The 23,307-nt window shown below is 38.6% G+C and overlaps 2 protein-coding genes across 2 annotated transcripts; one reads left to right on the forward strand and one right to left on the reverse strand.

The window, feature by feature from the left end:
• Positions 1-298: 298 nt before the first annotated feature.
• On the reverse strand, positions 299-13,408 carry rbm25b (RNA binding motif protein 25b). Its single transcript, XM_030128455.1, has 17 exons — positions 13,266-13,408; positions 12,626-12,726; positions 12,156-12,373; positions 11,927-11,984; positions 10,634-10,794; positions 10,255-10,440; positions 10,070-10,153; positions 7,406-7,677; positions 7,093-7,210; positions 6,889-6,978; positions 6,578-6,651; positions 5,910-6,060; positions 5,259-5,691; positions 3,866-4,161; positions 3,075-3,173; positions 2,946-2,993; positions 299-1,200 (listed from the first exon to the last, which is right to left on the reverse strand). Exons 2-17 carry the CDS (start codon positions 12,702-12,704, stop codon positions 1,108-1,110), a joined length of 2,460 nt encoding a protein of 819 aa, XP_029984315.1. The 5' UTR covers positions 12,705-12,726; positions 13,266-13,408; the 3' UTR covers positions 299-1,107.
• Positions 13,409-15,232: 1,824 nt separating this feature from the next.
• Positions 15,233-21,678, forward strand: hsp90ab1 (heat shock protein 90, alpha (cytosolic), class B member 1). The gene is given in 13 exon segments (XM_030128093.1): positions 15,233-15,389; positions 16,460-16,603; positions 16,710-16,916; positions 17,536-17,695; positions 17,922-18,055; positions 18,147-18,458; positions 18,554-18,620; positions 18,623-18,718; positions 18,929-19,119; positions 19,599-19,746; positions 19,840-20,108; positions 20,701-21,034; positions 21,122-21,678. Coding segments are annotated over 12 exon segments (2,181 nt in total). The 5' UTR covers positions 15,233-15,389; the 3' UTR covers positions 21,241-21,678.
• The last annotated feature ends 1,629 nt before the right edge of the window (positions 21,679-23,307 follow it).

The raw sequence follows: 23,307 nt of genomic DNA on the forward strand, positions 1-23,307 counted from the left end.
TTCAGGTTGATCATGTTATTTGCATTTTTTAAAGGTTGCTTTATAGATGTAAAGATTTTCATAATTTACTTTTGTCACTTGTCCGGAACAAAAATGATTTTGACACCTCTGTCCTAAGGTCTTTTCAGGTGACGCCTCTGGGGTAAATATTTGGCTTTTCAATGTGAAACTGGTCATTTTCAGTTGGATTTGGTTATAAACAGACTGATGTGAAGGCTAGTATTTGAATAATCTGAAAGCTCTGTAGTGGATGAAAGTAAGTGGGCAGGGAGGAAACGAAACACCAGCACACAATAGCTATAAAAATCAATTTTTATTCAAATGTTCACCAATACAAAAACAAATGAGAGCATCTTCACAACTTGAAATAGTTTTCCCGTTCTTAGCTCGTTTTCCTTTAGTGGTTATGACTTGTGTGCTTTGACAGCTGCAGGGTTGTCACGTGGATGTAACAAAATGGCAGCTCGGTGTATTGTGAAACTGTCTGAGGACGACTACATGCCACCACATTTATAAGGAATGTGAGAAGGAAAAGTTAAGGAAGGTATTTTTGACAGAAATACAGTTGAGTTGTGTCCACATCCCTGAATAAATAACCCCAGAAAAAAAAAAATTCACATCCTTGGTTGTAGTTACACATCCTTACGTCTGTGTTGACTAAACCAAACTACATTCGACTGCAAATCTGATCTCAAACCAAGGACCTTTAGAAAGATTTAAAAACCGGTAACCTGTACGCATCCTACAAATGTTGGCATGTATATAAATAAAACTAAAAGACCTTATCTGGCAGCAGAACGATGGTCCTGGGTGTCTGTCAGTAGTTTCCTCTCACGATTCTTCTATCAGTCAAATAATGGTTTACTGTATTTACACAAAAGCACACAGACACAATGAGCACCTGCGAACAGAGGTGGGTGTCGCCTGAGTATGTTGAAAACAAAAATACATGACCTGTGCAAATGTAAGAATGAACAGAACCTGCAGTTACAGTTTGGACTGGTATGGAGAAGTCGCTTTGTTTGGGGGTGACATACTTGCGCTACACTTTTATACACTATGAAAGGAAAAAAAAAAAAAAAAAAATCTGATCTTCATTTATGCGGCTTATTTCACAAGTCCAATCTTCTTAGCTTCCGTTTCATAAATGAGCAACCGCCACATCTTCACTATGAAGACTTCGGCTTCTTCGTCGAGAACCTGAGCAGGACGAGGAGGAACATGTAAGCTTCGTGAGAATAAGGTAAGATGTCCTTTATGTTTCTGGACAGTCAAAATCCACAGAATAACAAGTAAGAAAAAGGTTGTGATTCACATTGAGCGAGCATGTGAAACAATTTATATTAAAAACAAACTCGTATTTAGATGAACTGGATGTAAGTGAGAATCTTCATGTCGTTAGCCTCATAGCGTAAATGCCTGTCATATTTTTGGCCAAACTGTGATATCTGCATAAAATGAAGTAACGGTGTTTGGAGAGTAATGTTACACAGATATCACAATTTGGCCTAAACTATGACTTAGCAATTATGCTACGAGGCTAATGATGTGCTTTTCTCAACGAGGAGCAAATAAATATAAGACGAAGTCATTACATCCTTTCAGGGGTTTTTTTTTTTTTTTTTTAGGTTTGTGGGGAAGATCTACAGAAAATAGGTCAAAGAAACAAAATTAAGTTGATATACAACTCTAGTTCAGAAAAAAAAAAAAAAGAAAACCCTATTAACCCTCAAAGACCTAAACAGAAACCAAAGGATCTAAAATGGTTAATATCTATTGAGCCACTCATCAATAGCTAAATAACTCCACAGCATCAAATATCTTTTTTTTCGATGCTCCACAGTGAACATGGAAACACTGATCCATCAATAAAACCCATGTAGTTTGACGCAACAGTAGCTATATATATATATATATATATATATATATATATATATATATGTTCAGTTAGTGATTAATTTTGCCGAAAGTCACTTTGTTCAGTTTTGTTTTGATATAACAACCTTTGAAGTTACTCATTTACATCTACATGGATCAGTGAATAAAATAGATACCTGACTTTCGCTGAAAAATGTAAGTCACAATGGATGATATTACAGTAAATGTAAATGGTGATAAATTATTTAGTAAAGGTTAAATGTAGATAAAAATTCAGAAATTGCCCCAAAAAAAGTTCTAGGCTTTTAGGAGCTTACCTCCTAAAAAAAGAAAGAATAAAATCTGTCTATTTAGGTGAATATAGAAACATTTGTCTTCAGTGTTACAAAAGTCTCAATAACAGTATTTTCATACTTTTCTTAAGTGATTTAACACCATTTATTACAATATTATCCTCTATATTTTTGCATTTTATAAGTATAAATCAGGTATTTTCCTGTATTTAATTTACTGATCATGAAAATGTTGATAAAACCCCTGATTAAAGTTAATGGTTATTGTATCAAAAACAGAGAAAACTGCAGAAAATGTGACTTTCTCAGTAAAATATATCATTAACTGGACATAAACCCAGTGTGTCCATCTACTGTCACTGATCCAACTCAATGGGTTTTACTGGTGAATCAATGTTGTAGAAAAGATGACGGTGTTTCCATGTTCACTACGGAGCCTCTGAACGTTCAAATGGGTCATATCTGATAACCATGAAAAGATGAATAACTATTTTAAAACATGTTGATCCACTAATCCTATCAATACATGTAAATCATTGGTGTAAACAGTTTACATTAGTAGATGCTTTTGGTCGGTGGTGGCTGTTTAGGTCTTTATGGGTTAATAAGCAGTAACAAGAAAAGTATTGGAAAGTAAAAAAAAATTTAAAGGCATTATATAATTTTAGCCATGCAACTAGTTAATAAGATGCAGTTATTTTAATATACGTTATAATTTTTTACTGAAGGTTTAACAGGACGCTCATGAATCCAACAGTAAAATTCCTTACTCACCATAGCAACATCATCTAAGATACTCTGTGGCATACTGTGAGCCATCACCTAGGAACAGAAAACCCATTAGTATGTTTTCATCCTTTAATGTCACGCGCATCACATCCACAGATGATCAATGATCATTACCTTAGAGCAGACAAAGTCCACTAATGTTGGCTCTTCTTCCCCGATGTACTCAATGATCTTTTTATTGATCCAAGGGCGAACGCGGCGCTCCATTAACGTCTAGAGGACAGAGGGATTAAGGCAGGTTACACTAGAGTTTCTGAAAAGCTGTCCTACATAGTGTATTTACTCACGAGACAACATAATGGGGGAGAATAAATCTTAACTGGATAGAATTAGAAATGTCGCAATCTGGTCAAATGTGATTATAGTGAAGAATAAACAAATAATTGCAATTAATCATTTTTTCCACCAATTTTAAGGTTGTAAAGTATAAGCCTAACACTTTAGTCACATACAGATGAAGAATTGGACACACAGTATAAATATGCAAAGCCTATTAATGGAAACCAGAAAAAAATACAGATACGACCAGGAGTTAAATAATCAGTAGAAAAAGAACAGAAATGAAGAAAATATGACATTTGTTAGTTTCATCCAGCTGTTTTCATGCAACTGAATGAAGAGGATTATAATTATTAGCTCAAATACTTCTGTAATAACTGTGAAAGGCTTAAGTGTGAGCCATGAAATTTGGTCATAGTATATTATGTGGAGTGGGTGTTTACTCCCATTCCCCTCTTAAAAAAATATCACCGACTGCAGCTTATGATTAAAAAAAAAAAAAAAAAAAGGTTTGTATCTGATCAACCAGCAACTAGATCTAAATGTAATTTTTTGAAAAGCGACCGTGTTAGTTAACCTTTGAGCTTAGAGAGTTTAATTAAATGTGCAGCGTTCATGGTACTCACCGTGTCCACCATGGACCAGTCAAGTGGGTAGGAGAACAGTTCCGGTTTTCCTGTGGGGATCTTTTCTATGAGGCTCTTGATGTGTTTGCGTTTCTCCTCGGCGTTGGCTCCTTTAATGTTGGAGAGTCCGGCCCCGTCCACGCCTAAGCTCTTGTCGTCATCGTAATCCAGAGGCACCAGCTTCCTCTTCCGGGGCTGCTCGTCTGCCTCTTCGTCGTCAAATTTGTTGAAGACACTGTCCACCGGCAGCTTCTTCCTTTTACCTACGTTGGGCTGACTGGGGCTCCCTGTGGCACCTGAAAACATCACAAAAAAAAAAAAAAAAATTAGAAAAAATAACTGAATGTTACGCTTAAAACTGAAAGTAGAGATTCAGGCTCTCTTTCATGTGCAAATGTCTGGTGAAATACAGAAGCTCAAGTCAGTGAATCCTCAAAATCTACACTAAAAATATACTTTTACTGCATCACTTCACCTAATTCCACACGATTCCAGTACAGATGCTGTTTATTGGTTTTGTGATTCATACTTTGTGTTTTAAGAGTTTTGTTTACTGAACACCATTTTAAATAAAGATACTTCAATAAATGAAAAAATTAACAGGTCACCCTAGTAAAGCATAAATTTGCAAAATATTACAGGAGTTTGTGTCCATTTAATTTTTCCAGACATAGCCCTTCTTTCTCCATGTGTCATTTTCTTACTCAAACTCCAAAGTGTAGGACATATTACCAGGCCTACATTTCAGTATGCACTAAGAATGGGGCTCTTTGTGGTTCATACCTATAGGTGGTGAGAGCAACTGGGACAAAGACAGCTTTGTAGTGTTTTTCTAGTCAAATGAAATACATGTTGAGAGAGAATAGAGCCATGGAGTTTGGTAGGAGGTGTTTGAAAAGCCAAAAGAGAAAAAAAAAAAAAAAAACTTTTGATAAATGACAGAAATACCAAACTGTACTTTCTGCTACAGTTGAAGTGGAGTACATATGGAGTACATATGGCTGTTAAAAAAACCTAAAACACACTTTGGTTTTTACCCAAGGGGGCAGTTACTGTCTTTAGTCCCATGACTTTATCTCTTTGTAGTAGGAATAAGGGTGTTAAAATAGGCTGCTTCCTTTGTGTAGAATTAGTTGCCAAAAAAACCCAAAACAAAACATGGGGAGCTGGTCTCACTGAATTATCTCTCATCCCATTTTATGTTGATTTCTTTATCTGAATCCTGGTCATGACACTTATGTAAAAAAAAAAAAAAAAAAGATTTTTAACTTTTAATCAAACAAGTCTTCTCCAGGTTCAACACAAAATAAGAAACAGAAGTACCTACAAATCTATTTATCTGTGAGTGCTCCTTGTGAAGAGAAGACCTAGTTTTTTTTTTTCACCCACTCACCCAGTTTGAGGCTGAGGCCGATCTTGGGCCGGTGTTCCTCCTGTGGAAGGGCCTCAGGAGGCGAGTTCTCATGGGGGATGATAATTCCACAGGGCGACTCGTCCCCAGGCGTGTTGGGTGACACGTTGCCACTGGCCGAGGACACCGAGGGTGCTGCTGTGATGGGCCGCATCGTGGGCTTCATTGTAGGTTTCGTGTCTGGGTTATCATCGTTGTCATAATCATCCTCCTCGCCCTCTTCCACCTCGTCGTCTGAGTGGGCGGGGCGTGAGCGGGCCTCTGCTCGGTCTCGGTCCTGCTCCGCTCGGCGGTCTCGGTGGTCCCGGTGGTCCCGATGGTCTCGTGAACTCCTGTGGCGGTCGCGGTCATCCTCAGGCTCTGGCTCCTGGATGATGGGAGGCTGTCTCAGACGCTCCTCCTCTTCCTCCTCCATCTGGCCAATAAGAGACAAACATGCAGAAAATGACCACCCAATCACTGTGTTTTCCAGAAAAGAAGGTCAACAGACAATGAAAGCTGGACACTGCTGAAGTAGAGATGCACAAAGACTCGGACGATAAAGTGACCTTCACAAAGACAACAGACAACACACCCACTCATTACACATGTACAGGCAAACACACTGGTACATATTGTAACAGAGCAGCTCACCCTGCGCAGCTCTGCGTCTGGGTCTGGATGTCCCTCGTCTAACAGCCTCTGTCTGATTTCCTCCAGCTCCTCCTTCTCTCTCTTCCTGTCACGCTCGTCCGCCTCCATCTCCTTCTCTCGGTCTCTGAGACGCTTCTGCAGCGCACTGCCCCTAGGGGTCACACCAAAAATAACAGCCTTCAGAACAATGGCCATAGCTGCAATAGAGCATCTGCTGCTACAAGTCAGATCTGGGTCACACAGCATCTGCTGCTACGTTTTACTGTTTTTACAGACACACAGCACACGACTAGAATTTACATTCAGCACAATTCTCTGAGGGGTTAGACTTCAACTGCAAACCAAGCCGATTAAAATATCAGGTAAAAAAAAAAAAAAATTATTTACACAGGTGCATGTTCAAAGCATTTCAAAATAAAAGTTTTCCATTTTTATTTTAAAACATCTTAGACATTTATACTTTACCTCCAGTGTTTCTCATTTTAGCTGCTAAATTGGCTTCTATTGTTTTCATCACCAATATCAATTTAAGTTCTTGTCTGTATGTTTCATTCTTTATCGTTTTTAGACCCTATTTTTGTTTCATTTTTCAGCTATACTGTATATGGGACTTCTACCTCAGTGTATTATGAAATAAAGGTTGAATTTATACATTTATGTTTTCTCACCTGTAGTACTTCGGATCATCTCTGTCATCATCATAATCTTCGAGGAACTCTTTCAGTCGTTTGCCTTCCTTCACCTGAAATGTCATGAAAAACACAGGTCTATACTCAACGGTCTCCAGGATAATAAATCTATTTTTCCTCACAAATGTCTTACATCCCCACTGCATGTTTACAGTGATGATATACTGAAATAAATACCTCATAAAAAAAGTTTATACCCGGGATAATAGCTTTTATATCAGAACAAACATTAACTGATATTGCACAGTAGGGTAACTGTAAGATCATCAGTCAGCATTCGATATACTCACCATTTCTCGTCTGCGTTCATCTTCTCTCTCTGCTTCCTTAGCATAATCCCGTGCCTTCTTCCTCTCCCTGAGCTCCCAGTTTTTTAAACGCTATGATCAGAAAAATGCAGGTCAGCTCCAAAAAAAAAACAGTTATATCACACAAAACACTGTCTCACTGAAAGATACATTGACCTGCGTCTGCGGTCTCTGGGCTACACACACCTCCTGATAGGCTGCTTCCTTGTCTCTAAGTTTCCTTTCCAGCTTCCTGCGTTCATATGCTTCCTCTTCATCCTCTGGGTCTCGTTTCTTCTCTCTGTCTCGGTCCCGACTCACCTCCCTGCAAAAATAAGTGACAACACCGACAGGGACTCAGTAATATGTTAATTAAGGATGGTCATATTTAATCAACCAAAATAAGTGACAACACTAGTCCAGGACCCAGGTTATTTTGTATTCACTCAACTTTCAGACTGAGCTCCCCATTGGTTTCTGTTCGATTAGTTTCATTTCCCAGCTCTCTCGTTTTTGTTACCTGGATCGGCTGCGTTCCGCGCTCCTGTCACGACTTCTGTCTCTGTCCCAGTCTCTGTCTCGCTCTCTTTCTCTGGTCCTGCGATCGCGGTCTTTGTCTCTGTCTCTCTCCCGTTCCCGCTCTCTTTCCCTCTCTCTCTCCCTCTCTCGCTCCTTCTCGCGTTCACGGTCCCGCCGCTCTCTTTCCCGCTCTCGCTCTTTTTCACGTTCCCTCCTTTCTCGCTCAAACTCCAGGCGCTCCTTCTCCCGTTTGTCTTTCTCCTCTTCCAGTTTCTGCAGAGCAAGACACACATGTTCAGCAGAAAGAATCACAGGATCATGGAGCAAAGTAAGTCTTTGCACTCAATTAGCTACAATGCACAGATCAAGTGGTTTCCAGATTTTGAGGACTCAAGAATTTTAAAATGGAACCATGCCCTGAACTACGCTGTGGAAAACTTGCAAAAAAGCTATACTTATAAAACTGAGACTGGAAAAAGCTGGAATAAAAAGCTCTCTCTCACAGAGAGACAGCTCCATCACTTATCTAAATCAATACAATGTATATTTTTTCTATTAACAATAAAACCTACATCTTTAGCAAAGAGGCAACTGGAAACCACTTAAATGGACAAAAAAGATCTGTGGAACATGTTCAACGTGAGGCATTCATAATGAGAAAAAGGTGCTGCAAAAGACAATGCTTTTTCTCTGCTTAAGAGTCCTCCTCTCAGTACAAGGAAAACAAAAACAGAAAACAGGCGTCAGTCTTTTGTTGAACTAGTTGTTTGTGACTTACAGGTGTTGAACTATGGATTCAGCCCTTCGCTGCCCTTACAAGCCTTTTAAGTTAGGCCTGGGAGGAAAGCAGGTCACACGGTATACAAGGGAAAAACGTTATGGGATTCTGTCTTGCTCATAATATCATCATAATCATCATCAATAACAACCTTTATTTCAATGGATACAAAGGCATTTGGTAAAATGCTAGAACAAGAAATGGACATCAGTTACATTTCTGCACAGATAAATGAAATTGTAGAAGCGGTCTTACCCCTGCAGCTGTCTTCAATGGTTCTTCGTGGCTCATTATTCAGACACACACACACCAAGGTACAGCATTAGACACAAGGCTAGTACGGTAATTAGCTAAATGTATAGTTTTAATAGCATCGGATGCAGAAACAAGCTCGTATAATGCATTTTATTACATTCAAAGTTCATAGTGATGTAACTACACAAGAAGTAATTAAATATGATAAATGCTGTCAGTTGTGTCATTATCAGTGTGAAGATAATATATATATATATATATATATATACAATGAAATGAAAGCCTTGGGTCTAATGCAACTCAGGAGAAATTTTAGGAAATGAGATGGTGGGAAATGTTAGCAATCAATTTAGGTTTAATTATTATTATTCATGTGTTTTGCCTGGTACAAATCCTGGTTTTAATGCTAGGTGGGTGTCCAATTTTGCATCTGTCCTGTGAATTTTACTTACCTGTCTACGGTGTCTACCAGCGGCTGTACAAACAAATACTTGTCCAACTGCAGTGATGAGCAGCAAAACTACTTTAACATGACTTTGCTATTCCAATCAGACAGATGTGTTATTGTGTCCTGTAATACACCTCTTTAAGCAGTGTTTTATTGTAATAATAGTTAAGAAAACCCAGAATAATACTTAGAAAACAACCAAATATGCTATGTACACTTTTTGTTTTGGCACAAATTTGGGAGGTTAATGAACTTTTCTACCTTTTTTTTTTTTTTTACTTAGATCCAGTGAAAACCTGAATTCACTTAAACATGACAAGAGAGCCTGATGGAAAGATGAGGAAAGAAATCACAGCATCGCATACAGAGAGCACGTACCTTGTCAGTCTTCAGATCAACGTGCCGCTGTGGAGAGGGCGCCCCCCTGCACTAGCATAATAAAGGCTACAGCCAAAGTCACTGCAGTGGTTATTTGACAAGAGTCTCTGAACACCATTAAGACAGACCATATCTTACGGAGGACTCGCACAGGTTCACTGACACTCTTGCTTTTAAAGTACCACTAACTATCATAAAGGAAAGCAATAATAGGGGAACTTTTATATTGTCACATGGTTGGCTGTATCAAGAGCATTAAAAGCCCTGGCCAACAAACAACAATGTGGTACAGCTGCCCCTATGCAAGTCCTCAAGAGGGGGACGCCCAATATATGTATATAATAAATGAAAGCTGATACTTACATCCTATCCTCGCAACTTTTTCCAAAGCTCTGAGATTCATCTTGCTTTAGTCACCATATGATCACTATCATAATGGTGGGGTTTAATGAATAGATTAGCTTTTAAGTAACTTTACATTGTCTCCATGCATTTTTGTGTGATGAATGAAGAATGGATCTATAATGGTCACACCTAGATAGTTTTACTATGGTGGTCAAAGGTGTCAAATCAGCCCTGAGAAAGGTGACATAAATAGTAGCTGTCTGCCTATTTGTGATGTTTGAACACTGAACATCAAACATTTCATAGAATATTGGAAAAATTCAGGACTGCCAATTTGTAACAGTGTAAATGGTAAATGTATCATTTTTTTCTAAATGTGCAAAGTATAAGAGTGAGTGAACTATGTGAGGAGCTGCTGTCCAAACCCTGTAATAACAACAAGATCAAAAGAGTCACTTTACCTTGTGAGTGTCTCGAAATTTACTAATCTCTCTGGAAATCAGGTCTCTCTTGTCCTCCTCCATATCAATAGTGTTAATGTCATCCTGTAAAAAAAGACCACAAGACAAGGTTAAATAATCTGCACATTTTACAAGGGAAGTGAAGAATACTAAGAGGTAAAAATAAAGGAAAAACATTGAAATACCTCTTCTTTTTTCTCCTTTTTTCTCTTTCTTCGCTGGGAGTCCTCATCCTGTGATGGTGCGTTGAGCTCTGCAGCATATTCCCGCATCAATCCATCAATGGCACCTTTAATAATCTGGTCTTTCTTCTTTGTCTCTTCATCTAAGACCTCTTCTTCATCATCTCCACCATCCTCAGCCTTCTCTTTCTGGAAAAAAAAAAAAAAAAAAAAAAAATCTACTTGGTATTGTGCAATTCATTTAATGTATTCTCATTTTGTTGCAGTAGTTACATACACCTGCCCTTTACTGAACAAAGACATAGGAGAGTGGAAACATGGACACAAGATGCGATATATCTCAAATGTATCCAAAGAAAAAAAAAAAAAGTAGATTTCTTACCCCATTCGCAGTCTTCTTCTTCGCCTTCCACTCATCCAGCTGGGCTTTAGTCTTAGCATCTACCTTAACCAGCAAATTTTTGTCTCCAATCTGGAGATCATGAAGCAGGCGCAAGGCTCTTAATGTGGACTCAGGCTCTTTGTATTCACAAAAACCAAAGGCTGTAACAGATATCAACATAGAGCAAAAAAGATACAAAGACAAGTTAGAGTACAGACATACTTCGATGGCATACAAATATTTTATCTACCCAATTACATGTTTATTATTTGCATCTGTAAAATATAAAGGAGTCTAGGCAGTTAGTGAGCGTACAGGAAACATAAAATACAATGCCAATAAATAAGGTCAATCAATCAAATTTTATTTACATCGTGCCATGTCACAACAAAAGTTAAACCATGACACTTTACATTTAGAGCTAGTCTTAACCAGACTCTTAGGCCATGTCCACACGAAACTGCATGTTTTGCTATCCGATCTTTTGGTTTGACATTTTTAAAAAAGTGCTCCGTAAACACGGGAGTCATTTCAGGAAATATCTGTGTCCACAAGAAACCACTGAAAACAATGTAGTGCAAATGCCAGGCCTGTATGTGGCGTTGTAATGCACTTGCAAAAAACAAAGACATGGAGCATGTGCATAAAGCTTGCTTGGTTCTACCGGGTCTGATCCAATATTTACCTCCTGGTTGCCCCTCTCTGCGGGAGATCCAAGAGCATGTAGTAAATATTGTTAGCTATGGTTGTTTGTTTGTTGCTCATTGTAATGAAAGAGTAGCCAAAGATTTAGATTCAATGTTTCCAATAAGCTCAATAGGTGTTGTAGCACTGGCACTACTCTGTAGTCCACCATTGTTGTTGTTGTGAAGTGGCACCTTACTCCCAGGGTGAAAGTTTAGAGAGGTGGGGCAATGACATCATTGTTTTAGAAAAGTTGCGGTTTGGTCATACAAACAAAGACATGAAACCAGCATTTTCAAATTTATCCACTCTAGGACCCAGTTTCAAAAAGTTGCAGTTTCAGTGACTGAAAACGCTAGTTTCCTGTGGATGAAAGGCCTATCTGATACAAAACTTTTGCAGATACAACTAAAACCGTCATCGTATGGACAGGGCCTTAGTAACCCAATTCACATACACCCAACAGAATCCTCCAGGAGCAAACCCTGGTCTGTAAGGTCTGTTTCCATTGTAAACATGACAACTTGGACCAACATATTTTCTGAGATAATACACAATAACAATGAACATATTAGGGTTAATGTACATGTTCACATTTTTTTTAGTTACCTTGAAGCTTTCCAGATGCTCCCTGAACTCTCTTCCAGCTAAGGACAATTCCACATTTCTATAAAGCAAGCACAATGTTCAAACGTTTATGAGAACAGTGAAGTTTAAGAGATGTAGATTTGATCACATATGTAACAATTTCAGGAAGTTGTCTATAAAATTAGAAAAACAGCTACAATCCAACAACAGAATTCATCAGCTTGAGTACCAGCACTACTCTGTCTCTTACCGCAAGCAGCTGCCTGATCAGCATATCTGAAGCTTTCTCTGATATGTTCCCTACAAACACAGTTGTCGTGGGGCCGCTGTTCTCATCATTCTCTTTGGCTCGCATAGCTTGAATATCCTTCTTCGGTACAGGAGGCTTACTGACCACTGGCACCGAGGGCACCATTACTGTAGGGGTGGGTGTCATGATGCCCATGTGGACTGGGATCATTGGGGTTCCTGCAACGATCAAAATAAATATACATCAACAAGGTTATATTTATGCATGATAAAATACACGAACAATCTTAATATATTCTTAAGAAAACTTCTCACATTTGAATTTAGCAATAATACAAGTGTAAATATTAAAAGTTTCCAGTCACTCACATGTAATGTTCCTAAAAGTTGTAACTGTATCACTGAGTAAAAATTCAGCACCTAATTAAAACGAGATAACTGCATTCCTTGGTAGTTTAACTGTGTGCTTACCAGAGGGAAAGCCAGCATATTGAGGGGGTATCCCAGGAGGTGGTAGAAGCGGCCGGTTTAAATGTGGGGGGAAGGACATCCTGGATGTGTATTGAACCGACCTGATGGAGAATAGGAACACCGGTTCTTAGTCTTTCTATGTATGATGCACTAAACCCACACACCATTTCACAATCAGTACAATGATAATTCAATATAAGAAACTCTACTGAAACAAAAGCAAGTACAATCTTTCAATATTGATAGAAAGCTTTGTAAATCATCCCAATGTTAGTCTGTCACAATTTTGACATGGTACTTTTGATTTCCATCTGTACTGATAACAAGATGAAATTAGCCGAACGTAGCTAAGGTTCAGAAACAGAGTCTAACTTACTTCCCTAAAGAGGCACGACAACTGCGTTACTATTTTACTTTGCCGTGACACATTAAGTTGTACAACACAAACTTATTTCAGATAAATGTTACCAAACACGCGCAAATTAGTTAGTTAGCATAGAGCACGCTACTATCTCCCGGTACAGCTAAATTGGGCTAAGCTAACGCTAGGTCAAATTGCCGTTATCTAAGGAGCAAAAACTCATTAAAGAGCACTAGATATGACTTCTTAATAAACACGAACTTGTCGATATAGACTTACCCCGTGTCAGGCGGCGTTTAGGGGGGCTAAAAAAAACGCTATCCGAAGATTATTAATGTTGAAAGTCTTTCTAACGTTTCGTTTGTTGGATTAGCACGTTGGCTACTTACGGGCCTACAAAACATTGACGCAGGCGCACTACGCACCACGTTAAAGGTGCGCTTGTTTTGGTTATCGGGATGCGGCGGCTAGGGGAAACTATCTGTACATGGTGAAATTTCTAGGCGGATAAATTACTAAACTGAAAGATATATTCTTCAAGACTTCAGATTTATCCTGTTAAAGAATTGCTGAAAAGATTTCAGCTAAATATAGGCCTGTGACAGAGAAACAACATTTCATTTGTTATTCCGTTAGATCTTGGATAAATAAGAAAAACTTTATACATAGAGCTGGTAGTAATGTACAGTTTAATGTACTTGATTTATTGATATGTTGTAGTTTGGATTAAGCATCTGATCATAAATCACACAACCTCCCAAATCGAAACTGTCTGGCTCCAAATGAATTTTTCTGTTTTTTTTTTTTTTTGTTTTGTTTTTTTTTTTTTTTTAATTGAAGATAATTCATTCATTTTGTCTTGATAAATGAATTATCTACAACAATTTTATGTGGAAGACAGTATGGAACTCTACCACGTTTTTCTGTTTAACCAAAGATACGCCATTTTAATTAAAACAAAAAACAACAACAAAAGATACAAATACAAAGAGCACTGTAAAGCCTGCATTTCAGCTATTTAGCTACTGTTGTTTTGTAAACATTACTGCTGAAAGAACTAATTAGATCAATTGTCAGTAGATTAACATATTTATTAAACAGTTCTTCCAGTAAACAAAAAAAGTTTCGGGAGGTGGGTGAGTGTAGTATTTGTGAATGTATTTTCATCAACACAAAGTCAAACCACTAAAAAAACGTTTTAACTTAAAGCCTAAACCTAAATTGCTGTGTCCTGCCTTGTCAGAAATATTCATCAGTATCAGTTAAGGGTGAAAATCATGAAGTATAAACACCAATTACTGCACAGTTTCTTAGTTTCTGTAATGCAAAATAATCTGTAATTGGGAATCTTGTCTTCGTCGTTTGAATATTTTTGTTGTTTGTATGTTTTGTTTCCGTCTATTACATTAAAGATAATATAATGGTGTAAGGATAGTACAGCATAGTTATTTGCAAGGCAGTTTTAAAGTTCACTGATGCATTAATTCGTTGTCAGTTATGATTCTAACATTTCTGTACGTGTTTATATCGATGATAATTCTTCAGAATGTTAAATTGTTGGTTGCCATGGATTATTATTAGATCGGTTGGTTGCTATGGCTTTTTTGTTGTGCTAGCTCTTCACAGCAGCTGGGCAGCGCGAGGCCTGTGGCTGACAAGTCCGTGACGTCACTTTTAGGCGGGTTTTTCATGGAAGGTGCTAGAAGAACCGAATCACTCCCTTCTGGTTTGAAATATTCCTCCGTGAGATAATAAAGATCCATACTAATTTACAAATCTTTTATTAACTAAACGTCGAATTATTACATATATTCCATGTAATGTTTTCTATTAATGCATATATTTCTACTTATACGAGCATATGTTAAATTCTAAGGACAAAAAAATGTTCGGTCTCTGACTAGTACATTCTTGGAGATGTACACATAAAATATCGAAAGTCGGAATTATTACTATATCATTAATAATATGATCATTATTATTATTATTACTTAGGATAGATATGAGTACATTCCCTACACCAATCCCTATATACTCCTAGTACATTATGTGCACCATGATTTGCTTCAGCCATATGCCTATATTTATTCAACATTATATATCATGCATAATATTTATGACCACTATCATTGTCACTATTTTCTTAAGTCCTGAAGGCTCATTAATCATTATTTATTCTAATATAATGGCTACAAATACTGATTTCATGACAGAGCATCTCTATCATCAGACTAGTTTCACTGGTTGAGGGTGCTCCGCGGATGGATATGCACACTGAGTCGCATGTGTATAAAGATTCCGGTCTATTAAAAGGAAGTCCCTTTCCTTTTCCCTGCGTCAGAGAGCAGAAGGGACAATACTGTGGTTGCATTTTATTCAAGAAAAGTCACCGAAATAAACAAGGTATGTACACCCAAGATTTGCTTTGTGATCGGGACGTGTTGTACTCGGTTTATTCCGAGTTTTTTTCGCTGTCACATCGCTGAACAATAAGATGGATGCGTCCACGATGCGAGCTCATGAGTCACGATAACCTTAGCATTATTAACGTTTCTGTCGTGTCGGCTTTAGCTAGCGGTATTCAGTTATTATTCGGTCCGAGGGCTGTAATGCGAGGAAATTGTGATGAAACAGTGAAATTTACACTTGCTGTCAATGCCAAATGGCGTGTTGTGAGGAGGCGGAGGATAAATGCGGCACTCTGCAGCATTTAGGCCGGACCGGGCTTGGCTTGCACCAAGTCAGGTGTAATGAGGATACCTCCGCCGACTAGGGTTATTTGACCAGAACTAGTTGGCTGTCTGTCATTTAAAATAAGCACATATTTGATCCTGATGACTAGATTTATAATTCATTAATTCATCGGTGGATGAAGTCTTTCAAATATTTGTCTATTAAGGTGATGTGTTACGGTAACGTTACATTTTGTCCTAACGTGGCCAGATGTGTAACGTTACCTTCAATATTACGACAATACACATATATGGTGTTGACGTTTATTTCCACTGTTGATTTTATGCTGTAGGCTACACGATTTTAATCTTTAAGTAACAAATTATGATCGGCGATTCGGTGAGATCCTTGTAATCGTTTAAAACACTAAAGTTAAATGTGATACTAATAAGTCACATTATGTCTTGTGTCGCAATACATCAGTGATCATTACTGTTTTCATCGGTTACTCTTCATTAGCACGTGTTTGCGGAGTCCATTGTCTGTCGGTTGACGCCATGTTGGTTGACTGCTACTTCCGCTGATTTGTAGAAACAGGATGGCAGCGGTCCAGCCTTGCGAAATCGGCCTATGGACATGATCAAATTAAGGGCCCTCCTTTATGACTAAATGAAACTGAAAGGAATTATTTTTTTTCCTCCATACCAGCGAGCAGACAAAATGCTCACAAATCATTATTTCTTACATGTTATACAAAGCGTTCCCAGTAGTAAGCATGAAATTATCTTTCTACTGTGCAGATGCCTGAAGAAATGCACCAAGAGGAGGAGGCTGAGACCTTTGCCTTCCAGGCAGAGATTGCTCAGCTGATGTCCCTGATCATCAACACATTCTATTCCAACAAAGAGATCTTCCTTAGGGAGTTGATCTCCAATGCCTCTGATGTAAGTCTTCTCAGTTACTTTTAGAGTATATGTGGAGATGGTTAATAATACCTTTAAGATAATCTGAACAGTCTATAATGGATCTGTATTTTTGCCAACTTTGCAGGCTTTGGACAAAATCCGCTATGAAAGCTTGACTGACCCCTCCAAGCTGGACAGTGGCAAGGATCTGAAAATTGACATCATCCCAAACAAAGCTGACCGCACCCTCACTCTTGTAGACACTGGAATTGGAATGACCAAAGCTGATCTCATTAACAACCTGGGTACCATCGCCAAGTCTGGCACCAAGGCCTTCATGGAGGCCCTGCAGGTATGATAAAAGTCCAGTTTATAATACTGAATGCCCAAATATTGAGATGGAGAATGGTTGCATATTAATCTAATAATATAAATAATTAACAAATGCATATTGCTGTAGAGTTGACCAAAGTCCAAGTTGTCTGGTTTTTGGATGAATTTCATCCAGTGCAGTGTTGACAGGTATATGACAACAAGGCTGCAATGTTTCTTCTCAACCTAGAGTTTCTGTTGTACAGTTACAAAAGTTGATAAACATCAATGGTAATGATTAACGACAATGTTAAGTGTATTTCACCCACTGGGAGCACATCTGAGAACAAAGTCTGTCTGAATGGATTTGCCTAGAGTAAATATATTGGATTTGTATCTATTTGGTATTTTGTTTCTATTTAAAGCAACAATCACTAACTTGTAATCTAAAAAGTTGGAGTGACTTGACAATAAAACAAAATTCCTGTTGAAGGACTGTAAATTGGTAAAAATGGGAAGAAACTGGATTCACTACAATTTGAAGGAAACAAGACTAGGATAAAACTGCTGTCTTCTGTACTGGCTTCATAATAACTGGAATAATAGGCCAATATGTAGCTTTGCAAGTAAAGTGTCCTAAAACAATCCTTCCATTTCAGGCTGGAGCTGATATCTCCATGATTGGTCAGTTTGGTGTGGGTTTCTACTCTGCCTACCTTGTTGCTGAAAAGGTGGTTGTTATCACCAAACACAATGACGATGAGCAGTACGCCTGGGAGTCCTCTGCCGGAGGCTCGTTCACTGTCAAGGTCAACAGCGGTATGCAACCCTGTGTTATTATCAAAGCCGATAATATGTACATTTGAGACATTGCTTTTTTATGCCAATGTATCACATGGCATACTTGCCAGTGAGCACCTTTCTGCGAAATTTGAAAGTTGCAGCTTGCATTTCTGTACTGAATTCTCAAATCGCACAGGAAGGAAATTGCAGTTTGACATGTGCCCTTGAAGCTCAGTCTTGCATTGTTCTTTTTAATCAATAGGAGAGCCCATTAGTCGTGGAACAAAAATCATCCTGCACTTGAAGGAGGACCAGACAGAGTACGTTGAGGAGAAGAGGGTCAAGGAGATTGTCAAGAAGCACTCTCAGTTCATTGGCTACCCCATTACCCTGTTTGTAAGTAACAAAGTTTGACTGACAGTGTCATACTTTCAGCTCTGAAGCATTAACACTTAATCAAATTTAAATGCTCTTTTTGCTTTTGTAGGTGGAGAAGGAGCGTGACAAGGAGATCAGTGACGACGAGGCAGAGGAGGAGAAGGCGGAGAAAGAGAAGGAGGAGAAGGAAGATGGTGAGGACCAGCCAAAGATTGAGGATGTTGGCTCAGACGATGAGGAGGACTCCAAAGACAAGGATAAGAAGAAGAAAAAGAAGATCAAGGAGAAGTACATCGACCAGGAGGAGCTGAACAAGACAAAGCCCATTTGGACCAGGAATCCAGACGACATCACAAATGAGGAATACGGAGAGTTTTACAAGAGTCTCACAAACGACTGGGAGGACCACCTGGCTGTCAAGGTACGCAATAGTATTTAAATGGGCACATGTGATTAAAACCTCTGAATAGATCTCACACTGCTGAATGGTATTTTAATGAGTTTTCTCTCTCACAGCACTTCTCAGTGGAGGGTCAGCTTGAGTTCAGGGCCTTGCTCTTTATTCCCCGCCGTGCACCTTTTGACCTTTTGAGAACAAGAAAAAGAAGAATAACATCAAGCTGTACGTCAGGAGAGTCTTCATCATGGACAACTGTGAAGAGCTTATCCCAGAGTACCTGAGTAAGTGAACCTGACTAAAGTCCTGTCACAGATGTATGGTGTCAAATTAGCAATTTAAAGTACTAGTATTTCCAACACATTTATTAACTTGCACACCTAACCATAGAAAGTGCAAAAAATAGTTACAGGATATTTTGGTTTTCCAGAAATGGTAATGGTGCTGCAATGTCTAGACAGTTCACATTAATTCCATTTTTGTGTGCCCTTCAGACTTTGTCCGTGGTGTGGTGGACTCTGAGGATCTGCCCCTCAACATCTCCAGAGAAATGCTACAGCAGAGCAAGATCCTTAAAGTCATTCGTAAGAACATTGTCAAGAAGTGTCTGGAGCTCTTTGCTGAACTGGCTGAGGACAAGGACAACTACAAGAAGTTCTATGAAGCATTCTCAAAGAACATCAAGGTAACTAAATCAAACATATGTAATATGTATTTATACTTATTCAGATTATAATATTATTGAACTTATCATCTTACGTTCTTAATTGAAGCTTTTTATTTTGCACCCTACATTTGCTTCTACAGTGCATTTCCATGGATTCACAAGGTCAATTATGTCTAAGGCTTATTGCTACAGTTCCAACTTTTTAGCAAAGCAGAGTAAAACGTAGACTCCAAAGCTGAGACGCTAGTTTTTCCTCATTTAGTGTTGTGCAGTTATGCTTGCTCTAGATGCTTAGATTTGATAAATTTGTAAGTAGACTAGTACCCAGTTACCATAAATTATTCAGTAAGACCCATCTTACATCTGTCTTCAAATGACAGTGCAGCTTTCTCTTGGTGCGAGTGATGTAATGATGGAGATCAATTAGAAATTTTTTCTTTAGTTTTCATGCATGTGTGATTGCTTTATATGTAACTTTTTTTCTCCCCCACCTATAGCTCGGTATCCATGAGGACTCTCAAAACCGCAAGAAGCTCTCTGAGCTGCTGCGTTACCACAGCTCCCAGTCTGGAGATGAGATGACCTCCCTCACAGAGTACCTCACCCGCATGAAGGACAACCAGAAGTCCATCTACTACATCACTGGTACGACTGGCACAAGCATGCAATACCATGCCTTCTGCTGATGTTCAGTTTGTCAGACCACCACTGATCCTCATTTACCCTGTTCACATTAAGGTGAGAGCAAAGATCAGGTCGCCAACTCTGCCTTTGTCGAGCGTGTCCGCAAGCGTGGCTTCGAGGTCTTGTACATGACAGAGCCCATCGACGAATACTGTGTTCAGCAGTTGAAGGAGTTCGACGGCAAGACCTTGGTCTCTGTCACTAAAGAGGGTCTGGAGCTCCCAGAAGATGAGGAAGAGAAGAAAAAGATGGAGGAGGACAAAGCCAAGTTCGAGAACCTCTGCAAGCTCATGAAGGAGATCCTTGACAAGAAAGTTGAGAAGGTTGGGATTCTAAACATTTGGAATTTTATTCAGTTTCCCCTTCCTCATTTTCTCAGACAGGCTGTCATGTTAAGATTCGGATTACTGTTTGACAGTGTTTTGTTTGGTAACAGGTTTCCTAAGTGGTCTTAAATTTATACTCCGGTGAGTTACTTGGTTGCAAGAAAAGCTCCTGTATCTTTTTAAGCGTGATCTTGAATGAGTGTTGTTTTGTTTTTTTTGTTTGTTTTTTTTTTCTTCACTGATGTATATTGACTTGCAGGTTTTAGACAGTTGTGTGGTGAATGTAATCTAACTGCTTGTTTAGTTTTTTTTTTAAATTAACAATTACAAAAGATTGACATTAGTGTAAGTTTGACCAGTTAATGTGAGCATTCAGTTATGTTTTGTCCTTCAAATGGTCTACATTGAGACATTTCAGGTGCGAGTTAAACTAGATGGACATTCTGATCTGAGCATTTTCTAACATGACTGTCTGCACGTTTTATTAACTTAAACCTGTCTGGGTTTCTACTGTGGGTCAGTGTGCTTTACAGACCCTTTGTGTGCATGTTTTTAAGCCTTACCGTGTCTTTCTTTGGGTGTCCTCCAGGTAACGGTGTCCAACAGACTGGTGTCATCACCCTGCTGCATTGTGACGAGCACATACGGCTGGACGGCCAACATGGAGAGGATCATGAAGGCCCAGGCACTCAGGGACAACTCCACAATGGGCTACATGATGGCCAAGAAGCACCTGGAGATCAACCCTGACCACCCCATCGTGGAGACTCTCAGGCAGAAGGCTGAAGCGGACAAGAACGACAAGGCTGTAAAGGACCTCGTCATCCTGCTGTTTGAAACCGCCCTGCTGTCCTCAGGCTTCTCCCTGGACGACCCACAGACCCACTCAAACCGTATCTACAGAATGATCAAACTTGGCCTGGGTGAGGACACAAAACAAAAGCAATATTAGTATCTTTATTTCCAGTCCTATTGCTCTGAAATAACCTCATCTCTTTGTGCTTTTCTAGGTATTGATGATGACGACGTCACCACAGAGGAGGCCACCTCTGCATCCGTCCCAGACGAGATCCCCCCACTAGAAGGCGACGGTGATGATGACGCTTCACGCATGGAAGAAGTAGATTAAACCAACCCTCCCCAGATTTCTAACACTTTAACCTCACTTTTCAATTGTTCATCCTTAAAATTGCAGTAACTGCAAAACAAATAGTCATTCATGTTGTTTGGTGGACCAGTGTTGCTCTCATGTCCAGAGCATTACTCTGCAAGACCTTTTTAAGAAAAGCAGTTTTGGTTTTCGCTGTATAAAGTTCATGGTGACAGCACATTTGTTTTAATGAGTACCCTGTTGCACTGAGTTTTAAATGTTGGAGTGGTAACTGTGTGAACATGGGAATGGTACATTCCATTATCGGATCAGGTCTGGTGAGGGTTTGGGTGGGTTCTACACATGTGCAACAACTGTACGCTGCATGGAGAGGACTGTAAGATTCCTTTGCCTGAGTCCAGGCTTGTCTGTATTCCAAGTCTTGTTTTGCAAAAAAATAAAAGATGTAATACCTTATGTTCCAAGTTTTATGTGTAAATTTTTTTTCCCCCTTTTTTAACTCTAGTCTTAATGCCTATCTGAAGATGTGAATAATCATAGGGGCAAGCCTTCAAATGTTACTTTTAGAACGTTCTTACAAATGGCCACTAGGTGGAGATGTGCTACATGGTTTTAACATTAAGGAAGGTCTACTGATAATTGTACGTACTGTTGACTACAGCTGGTTAAATGATATGAAATATAAATCACACCAGTGGGGATACAAACTTATTTGCAGTGGAAATGAGCAAATCAAGGGATATCAGTAGTGGCATAAATTTGTAATTTACAGTCAAGTGGGTGTCTGGCTGAACTAGGATCATTTCCCTTGAACCCTGACACAAATGGAACCTAGTATTCTGTTTTAGTTCTTAAACATTCACACATTTCCTAATTATCCACCCAAAATAATAAAATGCTTAAAGTCCATCTCCATGTAGATATGACCTGCAGATTCTTAATGTACCAATATATATTTTTATTTTAATCTTTTTTGAGCAATGTAACTACAGACAAAGAAGTGGATATACATTTATACATACTTTTATACATTGCCTTTTATAAATGTACTACTATATTTGACAGCACCTACGTTGTCATATAATCTGTATTCAAGGAATGTTAAAATGTTATTTCAATTCACACTATCCACAAAACCATATAAATTGTGACGATTTACAGTAAAGAAACATGATTCAGGAAATTAGTAACGTGGGGATTAGTATCAGAATTTCTCCTGGCATTTAAAAAGTAGGTGCACACAACTACGTGCAGTAGTAAAACCCATTCACAAACTGAAAGCACAACCTTTAGCTGAAGTCTTTGTGGGAAATAGTATGTCTTTTTCCTGGAAGTCGCGTCTTGTGTGAGGAGGCGGCAGCTTTTTCTGCTCTCGTCAGTAAAACAGTGATGTGTGGGCGTCCGTCCCTCCTGAACAGTCACTCACAGCCTCTCAAGTCAAAGTGATAGTGGGGAACTTCAGCCGTGTCATTCAGAAACAGACTGGAAACAACACCAGTACTAACACCTTCACCCAGGGACCACCTCATACAGTACAACACAATACTAATAATATTTTAGTGATATTTTACATTATACGCTGGCCAAAAAAAGTCACTACATGGATTTAATTAAGCAATTTGTTAACATCCTTCTACTGGATATTAGACTGTCTTTCAATGGAAAAAAAAAAGCTATGTGATAAGTAAAATAATAGCATAATAACCTATAAGTAATGACAACTACAATTTTTTTTTTTTGTTTCATGTGGTAAAGTACAATTACATTATGAAAATATTTACATCTACAAACTGTCCTTTCACAATAAAATGTAAATAACATGAACAACCTGAGATGTCTTCAGAAAAATAAGTGCAATTTTAACAATATAACAGATCCACTATAATCAGTAAGTTGTGCTGATAATAAGCTGAGATATAACGTTGAAATTGTACTTATTTTTCTTAAGAAATGTCAGGTTGTACATGAGTTTATTCACATTTTGAATGAATGAATGACTGAAATTCAAAATGTGAATAGCCTCATGTACAACCTGACATTTCTTAAGAAAGATAAGTACAATTTCAACAATAAATCTCATCTTAT

Source organism: Sphaeramia orbicularis, chromosome 24, assembly GCF_902148855.1.
Source record: "Sphaeramia orbicularis chromosome 24, fSphaOr1.1, whole genome shotgun sequence".
NCBI lineage: Eukaryota > Metazoa > Chordata > Actinopteri > Kurtiformes > Apogonidae > Sphaeramia > Sphaeramia orbicularis.

Bases quoted from the DNA above. Each gene is read 5' to 3' on its own strand.
- rbm25b (XM_030128455.1), bottom strand. From the start codon at position 12,704: ATGTCCTTCCCCCCACATTTAAACCGGCCGCTTCTACCACCTCCTGGG. The intron at 7,678-10,069 runs GTAAAGTGACTC...CTTGCTCTGCAG, and splicing joins AATTTCGAGACACTCACAAG to AAACTGGAAGAGGAGAAAGA. The intron at 5,692-5,909 runs GTGAGCTGCTCT...CTTATTGGCCAG, and splicing joins CAGACGCAGAGCTGCGCAGG to ATGGAGGAGGAAGAGGAGGA.